This window comes from Narcine bancroftii, chromosome 5 (assembly GCF_036971445.1).
Source record: "Narcine bancroftii isolate sNarBan1 chromosome 5, sNarBan1.hap1, whole genome shotgun sequence".
Classification (NCBI taxonomy): domain Eukaryota; kingdom Metazoa; phylum Chordata; class Chondrichthyes; order Torpediniformes; family Narcinidae; genus Narcine; species Narcine bancroftii.
Window position 1 is genome coordinate 243,217,901 of NC_091473.1, and position 15,894 is coordinate 243,233,794.

General features: G+C 42.8%; 1 protein-coding gene across 9 annotated transcripts in view; it reads right to left on the minus strand.

The window, feature by feature from the left end:
• The window catches only part of tfeb (transcription factor EB), a 101,555-nt gene that overhangs the window by 9,397 nt on the left and 76,264 nt on the right, over nucleotides 1–15,894 (minus strand). For 8 of the 9 annotated variants that reach the window (XM_069941861.1, XM_069941867.1, XM_069941860.1 and 5 more), the window contains 3 exons: nucleotides 6,458–6,563; nucleotides 1,865–1,921; nucleotides 406–481 (listed from right to left, as the gene is read on the minus strand). In XM_069941861.1, coding sequence (XP_069797962.1) covers nucleotides 406–481; nucleotides 1,865–1,921; nucleotides 6,458–6,563 — 239 coding nt within the window. The remainder of the gene's footprint in view (nucleotides 1–405; nucleotides 482–1,864; nucleotides 1,922–6,457; nucleotides 6,564–15,894) is intronic. The other variant, XM_069941868.1, reaches the window with a different exon arrangement.

Sequence of the window (15,894 nt, forward strand, 5' to 3'; positions counted from 1 at the left end):
CCTTCAGCTTTCCACCCCCTTCCCTCACAGAGGCATCCCCCTCCCCCTATTTGTTGGTGCACCCTCTGACCTTCCTCCACCTTTTACCTCCTGCCTGTGGGAACTATGCTGCTCCCCTGCCCCTCCTCCACCATTTTGTTTGGGCACCAGCCTACATTTTGCTCTAACCTTGATGAAGAGCTCAAGCATGAAACGTTAGTTATGCATCTTTATCTTTGCTGTATAAAGTACACAATTTAACCTGCTGAGTTTCTCCAGCATCGTGTTTTTATTGCAGCTCTTTCAATGGTCGGCAAATGAGGAAGACTGTATAAAAAGCATCCAACTCCCAAAATGCAGGCACCTTAGATGAATTCATCTGTGAGTTAGTCATAAAAAGGCACAACTGTAGTAATGTCTACTCACAGGTCACTAGATTTGGGGATTAACAATCCCAATTCCTTTATCCGATCATTGATGTTAAACCTTCGTCTGCGTTCAACTGGTGGAAAAATTGAAGCCAAGGTAAATGTGAGGACAGTTTACAACAATTATTTTAATAACACTGAATATAAAATGCATTGCCCATCAGAAAGGGATCGGGCACGAGGCCTGAGAAATTGAGGAGATAGAAAACCATATGATTACCACCATCCTAGTCCACAAGCAGAAAATAGGAAGTTAAAAGGGTGGCATTGTTAGCATATCGGTTAGTTCAATGCTGTTACAGCGCCAGCAACAAAGGTTCAAATTTGGTGCTGCCTGTAAGAACTTTGTACATTCTCCCTGTGTCTGCGTGGGTTTCTTCTGGGTGCTCTGGTTTCCTACCACCCTTCAAAAATGTTTCTGGGGTGTAGGTCAATTGGGTGCCATGGACTCATGGGCCAAAAGGGCCTGTTGCCATGCTGTATATCTCCATTTAAATTTAGCTTGTTCCACTGGGAAATGACTCACTCTCCAGTCTAGGGGTTTACAGGTTCAGCAAAATGTGCATAGACAGGCACCATCTGTTCATCTATACTCATTCATCTGTGCATTAATGTGAGACAATCATCTTTCACCATCATCTTGTTTCACAGCCTCCATCCCCAGTTGAACTCTCAGATTCACACCCACACAAAGTAAAACTTCTGCCTCCCACTGAAATCAGAATTAAACTAATAAAATTGCAGTACACAATAAAACAAATCTGGTCATAATAAAACTATAAATAACCCCCATCCAACAGACACATCTGGAAGTCTCAAGACTCTCAAGCCCCAAATGATATTTAATATCTGACATCAGTCAAAAGCCAGCAAGAAAGGGATTGAAGGAACTGGGTCAGAGGAGGCAGGTATCATTTGGATGGAGAGGAACAGCTCCCAGTGTATGATGAGAGTAAGGGAGTGTTTTTCCATTAACATGTCATCACAGTCAGGGTTCGGGGGCGAGGTGGGGAGCCACTGGGATTCCATACAAAACTCAAAGCAGTAACTTCTGCTCATCCTGTAAACAATAAAGTATTACTTGCCTCATTCAGCCCCTTTCAAATCACTGCTGCTTTTGACTACAGATCTCACTTTCAGATTAAATGTCACACCTGGGCTGTCCATTCAAGACTTTGCACCAATTCAAACCAAATTCAAGTCATGAAGTTCACAATTTTATTTAAATTAAGGCCCAGATGATTTAACTCAGAGTCTCAGTGTCCTCGAAATTAGCCAAGATGAAATACCAAGTTATCATAGTCTCAAGGCGATAAGTGAACTGGTCCAATTTTTGTCCCTGGCTTGTGCACTGCATAGACCAGGAGTCAAAGAAAGAGTTCAAATGAATCCCCACACAGGGACAAGTTGCAGGATGAAAGGGGCACGAGACACTGGCAGTAGGGATGGATACTCACTGAGGTTGTGATTGTCTTTCTTCTGTCGCTCTTTAGCCATTGCTCGCGCTTCTGCATCTAGCCAAAAACAGACAGCCAATCAGTGACAGTGCCTACACAGTGACATCGAGCTCCCCAGTGCTCGTTCAAAATCACCCTGTCAGGAAAGGTCCATAAAAATGTTCAAAAAACGCTTTGTGAGAGTGAATGAGGAGCAACTGTTGCCAGAGGCAGCTGGATAATTAAATGAAGGGCACATATTCAAGGAATTTTTTTTTAATATCAAAAGATTAGTACAGGATTCTCTGGATCTGAAAACGCTGCCTAAAAGTATTGCGGTAGCAGATTCAACTGTAACTTTCTGAAGACTGTTGGATAAATAACATTCTGGACATTGATCTTGCTCTACTACCTTTCAATTGCATTATAACAGGGTCGCAGGTCACCCTGATGCTATTTAGGTAAATTCCATAAAATTGCACTTTCCGCATTTCCTTTTACAACTCTGCGTTAGGTCTGTTTTCACGTATTTTATTACAAGTTCTCAAAGATTCCCGCAGTTAACCATAAATTTAGCTAACTTTAATGAAAGATTTTGCAAGGATATGGGGAAAAAAGATGTGGCAAAAATGGGACTAAACTGAGTTCTTTCAAACAGCTGACAAATGACCTCCTTCGATGTCATATGATTCTCTGAAAGGAGGAAGTAAAGCCTACTTTCTGTTCCATTATCCCTAGACGAGCCACGAACTTAGAAGGTTAGGGTCAACTGACCTCCAATTGACTCCAAAGCTTGAATCTGGCCATGCCTCCCACTGCAATATATGCAATGACTCTACAGCACAAAGGGTCGCTTTGACAGTGATGTCCCGAAAGACACTTAGATACACCATTGATGAATAATGCAGACTATTCGCACAAGGACAGATATAAGCAGGAAAAGGAACGTATTTCAAAAAACTAGGGAAAAGAGAGAGACCAGAACTTAAAAACTGCTGTACTACTTTGATAAATAGGTTACCTAAAATGCAATTTCAGCATACAGGAGTGAGATAGATCAGCTAGTTGAGTGATGCCACAACAACAACTTTGCACTCAACATTAGCAAAACCAGAGGGGTTGACCGTAGGCTTGTGGTGGTACACCACCGGCCTACTGCAGGGGGCAACCTCTGTACCCTCTGGAGGGTAAAGGGGACAGGACTACACCTGGCCGGCTGTCAATCAGTCGACCTGAATGGATCAAGCCCCACCCAGTTGGGTGTCAATCACCCTCCGGGATATAAGCCTGCGTCGGCCTCCGAAGTCTCGCAGAGTTACTGCAGCTACAGCTACTTCTGTGGAAGTCTTTGTGGATTAAAGCCTATTTTACAGTCTTTACCTTGTGTGTGTCTGATTCTGTCCAACAGTGCACCTCAGGGCTTCAGGAGATGGAAATATGGAGAATACTAGCCAGTCCTCATGGAGGGGGTCAGTAGTGGAGAGGGTTAAGAACTTCAAGTTCCTGGATGTCAACATCCCTGAGGATCTGTCCTGAAACCTTGCCAACGACTATACTTCGTGAGGTGCTTGAGGAGATTTGGTACGTCACAAAAGACTTTCATTTCTACAGGTGTACCATGGAGAGCATTCTGACTAGTTCCATCACTGTCTGATATGGAGGCACCAATGCATCGGACAAGAAAAAAACCTATAGAGAGTTGAGCCATCATGGGGATCAGTCTCCACTCCATTAAAGACATCGACAAGAGGTGGAGTCTTAAGAAAGCAGCCTCCATCCTCAACGGCCCTCACCACCCAGATCATGTCCTCTTCACACTGCTATTATCTGGAAGGAGGTACAGGAGCCTGAAGACGAGCACCCAGTGGCACGAGGACAGCTTCTTCCCCTCTGCCATCAGATTTCTGACTGAACAATGAACCACTGCCTCACTTTCTCTTATTTTGCACTAATTGATTTATTTTTAAATGTAATTTTATGGCAATATTTGGACCTGTAATGCTGCTGTAAAGCAACAAATTCTGATTCTGAAGTCCCATAAAAATCTCAATTTTAATTGCAGGCTTCACAAAACAGTGATAGTGAACTTCCTGTGGTAACATCCTGCTGGAGCAAGATTGAATAACCTCTTTATCGAAAGTACCCACAGATGCCACTTTTAGTCTAACAGTGTTGACTTTATCTCCAAGCCATTGAGGAGAGGATAAACGGCACCTATCTAACTACTGAGGGTCAGGGTTAATGACATGAAACTGCGAAAACTGTACAGGGGAAGTGGTGGAGGGAGGGAGGGAAGGAGGGAGGGAGGAGGGTTCAATCCGGACGGAATACGAGGAACAAAGCCACAGTAGGCATTTTGTCCATCTTCTGTTTCATGCAAACCATTTGGGGCTGTAACTCATTATTCCTGCAGAAGGATGTGTGCACTGTGGTGAGATCTACAGTGCTGGCCAATCTTGCTCTACATGCTGCTGTGGGTGGAAGGGAAAGCTGATGAAACTTCTCCTCGAGTGCAAAGCTTGGGCAGGAATCCTGATGGTTCATTTGGTAGCAGATGGCAAGGATCACAGCAATAGTCTGGATTGATCCTCAGACTGAGATTTATGACAACAATGATCTCAGCACTGATGCAGAAGGGAAGCAAGGGAGCAGAGTGGGGAGCAGTGAGGGGGGAGCAGTGAGGGGAGGAAGCAAGTGAACAGTGAGGGTGCGAAGGAGAAGAGGGAGCAAAGGTTAATGGAAGAGGTGAAGGACCAGTGAGGGGCAAGCGAGCACTGAGGGTGAGAGCTGTGACAAACAAGAGGGAGATGAGGCATTGAGGAGGAACATTGAGAGGAACTGGGCAATGAAGTAGGAACGAGAAAGGGCATAAAGAGTCAAAGCTGTGCCTGCAGTGAGAACGTGCAGGGAGGGGCATAAACAGTGAGAGAAGTTGTGGGTGTAGTGTGGTAAAAGCAGGAAACATCTGTGAGCAGTAAGAAGAGTGCAGAGGTGAATATCATTGCAGACTGAGGCCCAGTTAGTGCTGGATTTACAATTTAAGGATTTGCAAACATGGCTTTCCAAACCAGATCAGTAGCAGCTGTAACCTGAGGAAAAACTCTTGGAAAGTGTACTTGCAAAATCATCAATGGTTCCAACTTCATGATGGTGCACATTGTGGCCTCACCCACTGAAGCCTGGTACTGGTTGAAGTGCTGTCCCTCTGGACTGTGCTCAATATTTAATATAAATTTAGACATACAGCTCTTTGGGCCCACGAGTCTATGCCATCCAATTAACCTTCAAACCCAGTATGTTTTGAAGGGTGGGAGGAAACCAGGACACCCAGAGGAAACTTACACAAAAATGGGGACAATGTACAAACTCCTTAGAGACAGTGCTGGATTCAAACCCGGCACTGTAACAGCGTTGCGCTAATGGCTATGCTAAACGTGCTGCCATAGCAACTGCTGCTTGTGTAGTATGTTGGGGCTGGAGATCAGTAAGATTTGGAGGAAAATCAATCACTTCACCTGCCGCTGGAAATTCTCTTATTCTCAAGTGCTGGAGATTAGACATACAGTCCACAGGATGGCGACGCTGCTTAATTTTTTTTACCCAATAATATTTGGGAGGCTCTAAAGCCAGCATGTTAGAGCACTGGATAAGGTCACTAGTAGAGGCTGTTAATCTGGAAAAATGGGCTCAGGAACCATAGTCAGAGTTTTACAGGACGGAAACAGGACCTACAGCCCAACTTGTCTGTGCCGACCAAGTTGTCTACCCAACCTAGACCCATTTGCCTGAATTCGGCCCAAACCACCACTCCCTTCCAAATCTTTCCTGTCCATGCACATTACAAATGTACTCATCTCCACCAATTCCTCTGCCAGCTTGTTCCATATATCCACCATCCTCTGAGTGAATGCAGGTTATTCCCTTGGTCCCTTTTAAACATTTCCCCTCTCACCTTAAACATCTATTGCCTTATTTTAGATTCCCTTAACCTGAGAAAAAGGGTAATTTACCTTATCTATATCCCTCATGATTCAATAAACTACTATGAGGTTTCCCCTACTCTCTTACCTTCTCAGGAGAAAGTTCCCAGAAAAATCTCCTTGTAATTCAAGCCCACCAATCCCAGGAGCATTCATATGAATCTTTTTCTGAACCCTTTCCAGCTTAATGATGTATTTCCTATAGTTGGGTGACTGAACTAGACACAAAGCTCCTTATATGATCTCATTAACGTCTTGTACAGTTGTAACATGGTGACCTTGCTCCAGTACTCAATGCCGTGACCGATGAAGGCAAGCAGACCTTTTTCACTACTCTGTTTACCCATGATAATTAACTGTGACGTGTCTGCTGAGAGAAGCAACTAAGGGATAGGTGGCAAAGATGGAAATTAGGGGTTCTGGGATGTGGGAGAGGTGGATTTGAGAGATGTAAGAAGTTAGGAAGTGAACTCAAAGCTTATGAAGAGAAAGCGTTTGATGAATTTTTGGAGAAGGTGGAAATAAAGAATGAAGGGTTACAAAACCATGAACTACATGGATTAAAGTATCAAACATTTCCAAGAACAGGAGTTAGATAAACCTCATGACATAGACTTGCCTCAGGATACTTTACCTGATATCTCCCTTTTAATAGCAATATTAGCGGGACATGAAGTGCTTGTAGGTGCTGCAATTGCATGCGTTGTGTAGACATTCGTGTGGCTATTGGATAATGGCAACTAGAGGAGGAGAGACACAGTCAACATAGGATGTTAACATTTGCTTTATTGCTCTATGTTTTTTTTTAACCAAAATTAGACTTGGCTCATAATAAATTATTTACAAAAGGAAACTCATTAAAAGTATTCTCCCACCCTTAGTTTTGTATCCATACATTTCTATCACTGTACATTGATTGTTACATTCATTTCTATTTGCACCATTGATGCCACCATTGTGGCATCATGTTGTTACTCCCCCCTCTGTAGATTGTTGTAAAAGGGCAGTGGAATCTTTCCAATATCTCATCCACCATCATGTAAATAAAATTAACTGGCCAATATTACATTCAGAATTGTACCCAGAGCAAACAAACCTCAGGTGATGATCCCAATATATTTGAAACTATAGCCCTGTGCACTTCCCCAAAGACCATAAGTGACTCAGAAGCACTGATGAAGGTACACACAAAAAAAAATGAATATCAGTTTAAAGTTATAACTTTTTCTCATTATATATGAACAGGCTGGAGCTATTCTGACCAGAAAAGAAAAAGATGAGATGAGAATTGATGGTGACCCTTTAATTTACTGAATCTGTTATTTTATCAGGTGGATGAAGATCTGTGCCATGGAGGAGGTAACTGCACTTCTGGGAGGAAGAGGGGTTTTTAACCAATAAAGATGGTCACTGATAAATCCAATGAGCAATTCAGCAGAAACTCCTTCTCATTGAAGATGATGAGAAATAGAACTCATTTCCACAGCTGAGGAGGCACAGAATAGGCCAAGATGAAGTCAGTGGCTAACATCGGACAACGAAGATTTTGCTTCCTGAACACTTTGGGGTGCATTTTATGGATTTTGAGCTACTAATCACAAATATCACTTCACAAAGTTCCTATCATGTACCTTTGTTTTTAGATATAACCAATTCTGTGATTTCCTGTAATATTTTAAGTCTACTAGTATATTTCCCACAAAGCAAGCACACCTGGGCAGGCAGCTGCTATGCAAATGTTGTCTTAGGCCTGGGCATGCTTAAGCAGGAGAGATGCAGACAGGCTATAAAAGCAGCTCACATATACAGATGTTGCGTATTACATTGTTATGGATTGAAATCATGTTGAGGAACATGCAATAATATCATGAGTGTACATAAGAATAGCATATATCTTCAGGAAGATTCAATACAGCAGAAACACCATGTTGCAACATTTTGTTACATCTGTGGTGAGTATACACTTAAGACTCAAAGATGTAGCATGACCGCACTTATTAAGAAAGCCTATGAGCTCTACTTTGGTTGAAAAATTTGTGACCAAGACAAACCCTGGGCTCCTCACATTTGTTATGCAACATGTGCAGTCAACTGAGAACTTGGCTCAGAGATAAATTTTGCAATTAAACATGCTAAATTCAATAAAAGTTAATTACATGTTTCTCCAATTTCCTATGTGATACAGCAAATCTGAAATTATCTTTGTATTAAATTTAAAATTGTCTATCATAATCCACAATATGTTCTCAGAAAGCAAACCATTTGATAAAAATTGTTGTCAAGTTTAATATCCATCACCTGCCAATTAGACACATTTCTTTGCTAAATTATGATGTGCAATTTATTGTGGAGTCAATTAAATCTTCACACCACATTTCCCCACCTCGACAGGGCCGTGTTTGCTTTTTATGTTCTCAATTTGAATGCAAGGAAACTCTGGTTAAAATGCACTTGGTCACAAATGGCATTAAACTCGGTGAGTAAAGACATCAAGGAGTTGGCCTTCAATTATGTACTTACACCAGGATGTAATTGAGTTTTCACTACAGCAGATTAGCAGACTCCACTAATACTTTAATAAACCAAGCATTAGGAAGTCCACCTGAGCCTTCCAGGAGACAATTTTCCATTCAGTCTCCATTCATATAACAAGCCATCAGCTCCCAACAGCAACATCTGTTTCCTGAAAATACCTGAGTCTACAGTGACTGGAGGCCATTGCAATTATTCAGTCTGTAAAATATTCTTGCACTATTCTCCAGGAATGTTCTACTTTCAATCTTGAGCAAAAAAAAAGAGCATCTTCTTGAATACAAATTAAACTGCTATATGTGCCTGACCTTTTACTTAATTCAATCAAAATGGCAAAACAAGCTTATGGGAACATTACAGGGGCTTTACTGTATTTAGTGGTTGAGTAATAAATATCAGCCTGGACACCAAGTAATCTCTGCTGCTCTTTTCCAATGCAATGCTGCAGAACATTTTACATTCACTTGAGAGAAAAAAAAGTCCAGCATTTCGTCTAAAAGATAAAACTTTCAATGCAACATTCCCTCCGCTCTGGCAATGTCAGCCTAGGTTTGTGTTCATGCCTCTGGAGTGAATTCGAATACCACGGGTATGTTATGTAGGACTAGATTTATTGAACTCCTGAGATTTGCTGTCTAGACTCTTCGGGGTAGCCAAGTAAGTGGTGGCATCTTCTGGGTTATCCAGTGGACACCCTCCTTCCTCAGTGTTTTGCTGATAGACCCATGACACCTCCGGAGGGCTCAGCAGTGAATCCTGGCATCCCCCTAGATGCCATTCACTCACTTGGGTGCTCAGATGGAATGCTTTCTCCTTATCCAGAGCCACTTACAAGCTTCCAACTCAGAGGTGAGCATTTTTCACTGAACTACAGCTGATACCTCCATAAATAAGAACAATTAATTTAAAACAGATAAAAGATCAATTCAACACTTTGAAGCCTGATGCTAAATTATGACCTCATCCTGCATGTTCCCTAAAGCTGTGCACTGATAACCGTTTGAGTCAGCTGTCGGTAGGTTACACACCAGAATGTTATGTACCTTAGTTACAAAACTAGCGACATTGCACATCAAAAAGCAATGTAAGATTTAGAGACATCCAACCAAGTTCAGAACCATCAAACTTCTAAGAGCTGATAACATATCTGTGTTTCATTATCACTTCGCATTTGTAACAGATTTAAGATGCTATTTCCACAGCAGTGACCTCTGGTCTGCCCAAAGTGTGATAGAAAACCAGGGAGATTTGATTAAATCTCACATAAGCAGCCAGCCAGCCAACAATAGGGGGTGGGGAGGGCAGGTAAAGGCAACGGTTCCATAATCGTCACTTAATACCACATTTAGAATGTAACATACATGAAATCCTTTACCTTTATCTACTGTAAGGCAGGCAGAGTGAGAGAGAAAATAAATGGAAGGCATGCAGAGTCAAGTGTGAAGAAGAAGCAGATAAAACAGATCACAGAGAAAGAGAGAGAGAGAGAGAGAGAGAGAGAGAGAAAGAAGGAGGGTGGCAAAGAAAATAGAGAAAGGGGCAGAGAAAACCATTAAGGGTAGCGATGTACAGAGTGTAAGAAATACACAAGCAGCATTACACAGAATTATTCAGTTCTCAATCACTGACAGAAACTTCCGTCTAAGGACAAAACTGTAATGGCAAAATATAAAACAAAGAGTGTGATATCTGTTATCTGTGTGACAGAAATATGGAGCACCTGCAGACTGCAGTGGATCTCCAAGGGCATCGGGAACTCAAAGATTGTACCTTGACAGTCCGCCACCAGACCGTGTCATCAGACTGACAGTCCAATGGATCATTTGTAGTGTGCTGACCCAGGTCTTACCCGCTGGAACTTCTGAGGGTTTGGAACCTCGAGGATTGTAGCAGTTCTCTCTCGCTCCCTCATGAGCACGTTGTCTTCAGAGACCGGCATTACTGGGAGAGCTGAGTTGGCAGCTGAAGGCTATAACTAACGTTAGGCAAGAAAGGGAAGGAATTTGAACCTTCACCAACTCCCCCTGCCACCTCCAAGCTCACCACCACGATTACTCCCTTACCTCTCCCTTTCAGGCTTCTAGCAGTTTATTGGGCAAGAAAAAAAAACAAGTTAGTTTTTAGCTTGCTCCTAGCAATTTGATCACTAACCTCTGGAAGCAACATTGTTAATGTTTACATCAGAGGCTTTCAAAACAAAATCTGAGATTAAGCAAGTCCCTAGTTGGCAAAAGTTCAAAGATTGTGCTGAGTTAATGAAGTTTAAAAGCAAGGAACTATGCAAGAAACATAGGCTCCCTTTTCCAAGCAAAATCCTTTCTCCAGAATAGCTTGCAGCTTAAGTAGTCCAAGATACAGAACTGATCAGATACATGATAACATTGGCAACATGACTATCCTATGTTGCTAGAGAAGGTACCCCTGCAACCGCTGCAACCGTGTCTGCCTGTCCCGCATCGGACTTGTCAGCCACAAATGAGCCTGCAGCTGACGTGGACTTTTACCCCCTCCATAAATCTTCGTCCGCGAAGCCAAGCCAAAGAATACGTACAGTCCAATGCCTGCCACATTGTCCACCGCCAGTAGGCTGATCTCGCCTCCAACCGTGCATCTTGGCGCCTCACAGTTCGACGGGCAGCAACCTCCTTTGAAGAAGACCGCAGAGCCCACCTCACTGACAAAAGACAAAGGAGGAAAAACCCAACACCCAACCCCAACCAACCAATTTTCCCTTGAAACCACTGCCACCGTGCCTGCCTGTCCCGCATCAGACTTGTCAGTCACCAACGAGCCTGCAGCAGCCGTGGATATACCCCTCCATAAATCTTCGTCCGCGAAGCCAAGCCAAAGAATACGTACAGTCTAATGCCTGCCACATTGTCCACCGCCAGTGGGCTGATATTGCCTCCAACCGTGCATCTTGGCGCCTCACAGTTTGGCGGGCAGCAACCTCCTTTGAAGAAGACCGCAGAGCCCACCTCACTGACAAAAGACAAAGGAGGAAAAACCCAACACCCAACCCCAACCCACCACTGCAACCATGTCTGCCTGTCCCGCATCGGACTTGTCAGCCACAAACGAGCCTGCAGCTGACGTGGACTTTTTACCCCCTCCATAAATCTTCGTCCGCGAAGCCAAGCCAAGCCAGAGAAGGTACAAGCTTTTTTTTTGTATTTGATTCTCCAGCCTCCAACTTTTATTTTTCTTGGTGCCCAACATGAGTCAGCAATTTGGAAACTACTGAAAACACAGAATTGCTGGAGGAACTCAGCTGCTCTTACAGTGTCCAGAGAAGGCAAAGGTATGTAACCAGTGTTTGGGGCAATGAACTCTTCTTCAAGGTGTCTGGAAACTATACTCAGTTTGGCCCATGCTGAATCTCAGCTCTTCAAAACTACTCTGTGTGGAATACTAGACACCCCCACAGTGTGTTCAAATTGTGGAAGAACTGTAAGTCTGTACTGAATATGTTCTGAAATGGCTCAGAGCCCCTCTCAATCATATTTGCAACAAGAAATAGCTCTTCCCTCATTTTATAAGATCAGAACAACGTTGGCTCCAATAATAGAGGCATTTATCAAGTGATAAAATTAATATATTTCGTAATCAGAGGAATTTAGGCAGTCTCAACAATTATTAATTTATCATTATAAAGTAGTAATGGTTGGGTACATCCTGCAGTATTATTGCCTGAAGCCTCTTGTGTATTCATTGCAGTCTAAAATTAGCAAGAATACATTTAATAGATTCAACACCATAACTGAGGTTATGTTCCCGACTCAGTTCCTCTCCTTCATTTGTACTAGCTAGTTTCTATTTCAAATATTTCAGGATTCTTGCCCCACATTGTCTCATTTGTCTATCCATTCCATTTGTATTCTACAACCTTCTATGGCTCCCGTTCATTCAGCCTTAGAGAGTGGTCATATAAGGGCAATGGATGCAGTGGCAATGGTTTGGGGCGGGATCCAGACCCATGGCTTCAATCTTACCGATGATATATTGGAAGAATGGGCAGTGTGTCTGAAGAAATCAGTCCGTTAGTCAGGTGGCACAGAAATACTGAGAGGTTCAAGCAAGGGTTGGTTGTTGTCAGCCTACATGTAGAAGTAGGTAGAGCTCTCATTGTAAGAAATGCTTGGATTACACTAGATACAAGACGATCAACGACCTGAGCCACATAAAGGAAGCCTTGGGCAAGACATACACGGCCAAACATAGGTGAAATGCCACAAAGGAGTTGTGGAGAATAATAAAGCCTAGTTTCCCAGAAAAAAGTCACAAAACATCAGTGTGGTTTTTTTAAAATTTCAAACTGAACTGTGAACTCCTACAGATTGACAGAGATGTATAACTGACAAAGTATAATGGTGACCCATCAGATCTGGCCATCTTTCCATTGCACTACTGGTTCTCAACTCATTAACAAATTCTGAACAACTTGGCAGCAGTGAGAAACTCAGACAACTGTAACAAGAGTTGACTGGCACAGGCTGGTAACTGAAACACTGAGGCACTGCCTTATACAGACATTCAGTATAAGCCTTGGCTACACTGTTATCTGTTACAGCTGATCTCCTTCATTCTACAGAATCAATCTAATTTAAGACAACATAGCAAATTTATAGCCCATGAATTAGCATTCTATTAAAACAGTTATAAATAGTTAGGTGATAGTGAAAATGTGAAGAACTGCAAATTAGGAGATGCGTTACCCTGGAAATGGCAGCCCGGTCGGTGATTTATAACAGCGACAGGGTTGTTTCCACACTTCACTCCAAAGGATTCCACGGCTACCGTAATATTGTTACAGCGCCAGTGACCAGGGCTCGAATCCAACGCTATCTGTGAGGAGTTTTTACCTTCTCCCTGTGTCTGCGTGGGTTTTCTCTAAATACTCCGGACTCCTTCCACTGTTCAAAATGGTACCGGGGGTGTAGGTCAATTGGGTGTAATTTGATGGCATGGGCTCGTGAGCCAAAAGGGCCTGTTAACATGCTGCATGTCTAAATTTAAAATTTAAAGTTGCCTCTGAGTAACTGCAATGCCTGCTTGAGGTTAGCAGTTGGGTTACTTAATGTGGTCATTGGGATCCTGTGACTTATTTAGGGCTCCATAAGGCAGTTTTGGAGTTAGGCGATCTATTCACACGCAATATGAACAGCACGCCCACCGACCAACAAGCCCTCGTTTAATGAACAATGTCATCAGCCACATTAGAACTGCTGGTAGTACAAGATCTTGATGAAATTAGCAATCCAAATGCTTTTCAAAAACAAGTTAAATCCCTTCATAATGGGTGTGAAATTAAACACACTTAATTAAACAATGTGGAATTAAAAACCTTGTAGCAATGGAGGCAACTAAACTATAACACGTTAGTTCATTAACTTTTGTGTAAGAAAGTCTGTGGTCCTTCTTTATATGTGTTCCCAGCCCTACAAGTCGATTGCTTAATTTTTAACTGTGCTCTGAAGTAGCTTGGGACCCAGTAGTTGTAACAGGGCCCTATAATTCATTCAAGGTATCTTCAGCACACAGAATGTGGCAGTTCCAGAACTGCTCACCACCCCCTTCTTCTGGACTCTTGGGTGTGAACTCAAAGGGACTCAATGTGAAATGTTATCCTTCAGATATCCCTCCAGTTTCCACTTGAATATCCTGACTGGCTCCATTTGAACTGTCGTGTGACACAGGACTACAGACAGATACTGAAAGATGGAATTGGATCAAAACAGGAGGCTGTGTGGCTGCAGAGGCTGTGGGGGTGCTGGAGGTGAATCCACGGACAGTCAATGACTCCAGAGGGACCCACTTTTGCTTCTCTTTCTTTCTTATGGTAAGGAGCACCAGGTGACATTAATGACAATCCTTTCTTTGCCTGCCTTATGGTAGGCTGAAGGCAATTTTGTGTGGTGTTACTTATTCTCTACTCTGACATAACAATAAAGGAATCTTGAATCTTGAACAGCTAGTGCTGAACTTTGCATCATAAAGTTCTGCTTCATGTCTAACTCTAGAGATTTGAGTAGATTTATTCAGCCTGATCTTTTATGGCACCATTTCAATATTGCACCATCTAGAGAAGCCCAGCTCAATCTCGTGTTGCCTTCAGATAATGATTCATGGCCACCACTTTGAAAAGCAGTGAAATTCCTCCTGATATCCTCACCAATAACACTGGACCATGAAGATTTTGCTTCCTGAACATTTTTCGGTGTATTTTATGGATTTTGGTCTGATGATCATTCATATTTAAAAAATGGCATACCATTTTTTAGATATAACCTGTTTTTGTGAGTTCCTGTCATATTTTAAGTCTACTTCAGTGGTCCCCAAACTTTTTCAGGCTGCGCCCCACCCTTGGACTCCAGGCCACATCCTGAGCGCCACCCCCATACAATGGCACTGGGAGGATGGGGGGTTATTGGCGGCACTGAGCGAGGAGGGAGGGTAGTAGCTGCACTGAGCAGGATGGGAGGGTTAGTGGTGGCGCTGAGCGGGGTAGGAGTTTGTGGCAGCATTAAGAAGGGTGGGGGGTAGTTAGTAGTGGCTCTGTGAGGGGTTGGCAGGTTAGTGGCAGTACTGAGCGAGGTAGGGTTAGTGGCAATGCTGAATGGGGGTTTTGTGGTGGCACTGAGGAGGGTGGGGGGGCGGTAGTGTCCGTGCTGAGTGGGAGGGTAGTGGCAGCAGTGGTGCTGAACAGGGGGATAGTGACACCAGTATAACATGGCAGCCACCGAGACCAGCTCTTGCGAGAATGCCTTGTCGCTATTTATTTTGCTCACTTTTGCCACCTTGAGTCTGGCGAGAAAATTACTGCACTGCCTTCTTCATTAAGCTTAGCAGCAGAAAATAATAACAAGAATATAGGTTTGGAACTCCCCCTTTTTCCTCACTGCCCCCTTGGATCTTTTCACTGCTCACAGCGGGGGTAGTCGGTAGCGCCCACTGGGAATCACTAGTCTACGTCAAGCATGAAGAGCAATGTGTCATTGAAAATTCATTTGCACTTGGACTTCTTCCCTGCTGAACTTGGTGCAGTCAGTGACGAACAGGGTGAAAGATTTTACCAGAACATTGCGACCGTGGAAAAGAGGTATCAGGGCAACTGCAATCTATTGATGTTGGCTATTGTTGAACATTAACATGAGAGGCATCAGATGCTGAGTACAAATGAAAATCAGCGGGAAACATTTTTAGTTCAGTTGAACTAATGCAATGTGTCAGCGTCGTTATGCAGTTAATTGAATAAAAATTAATTTAATGCTTCTCCAACTTCCTATGTGATACAGCAGATCTGAAATTATCTTTGTGTTCAGCTTGAAGTTGTCTATCAAAATCCCCAATTTATTTACAGGAAGCAAACCTTTTGAAAAAAATTGTTGTCCAGTATATTAAGATAAAAGCATGAAAGGAAGAGTTGTATTTAAAAGGCTTGAGGAATTGTGGCCATTTCAAAGCCATTGAGATCCCTGTGGCAATAATTAAATTCTAGAAATCAACATATATGAAAATGTGCATTTGGTTATAGTGATA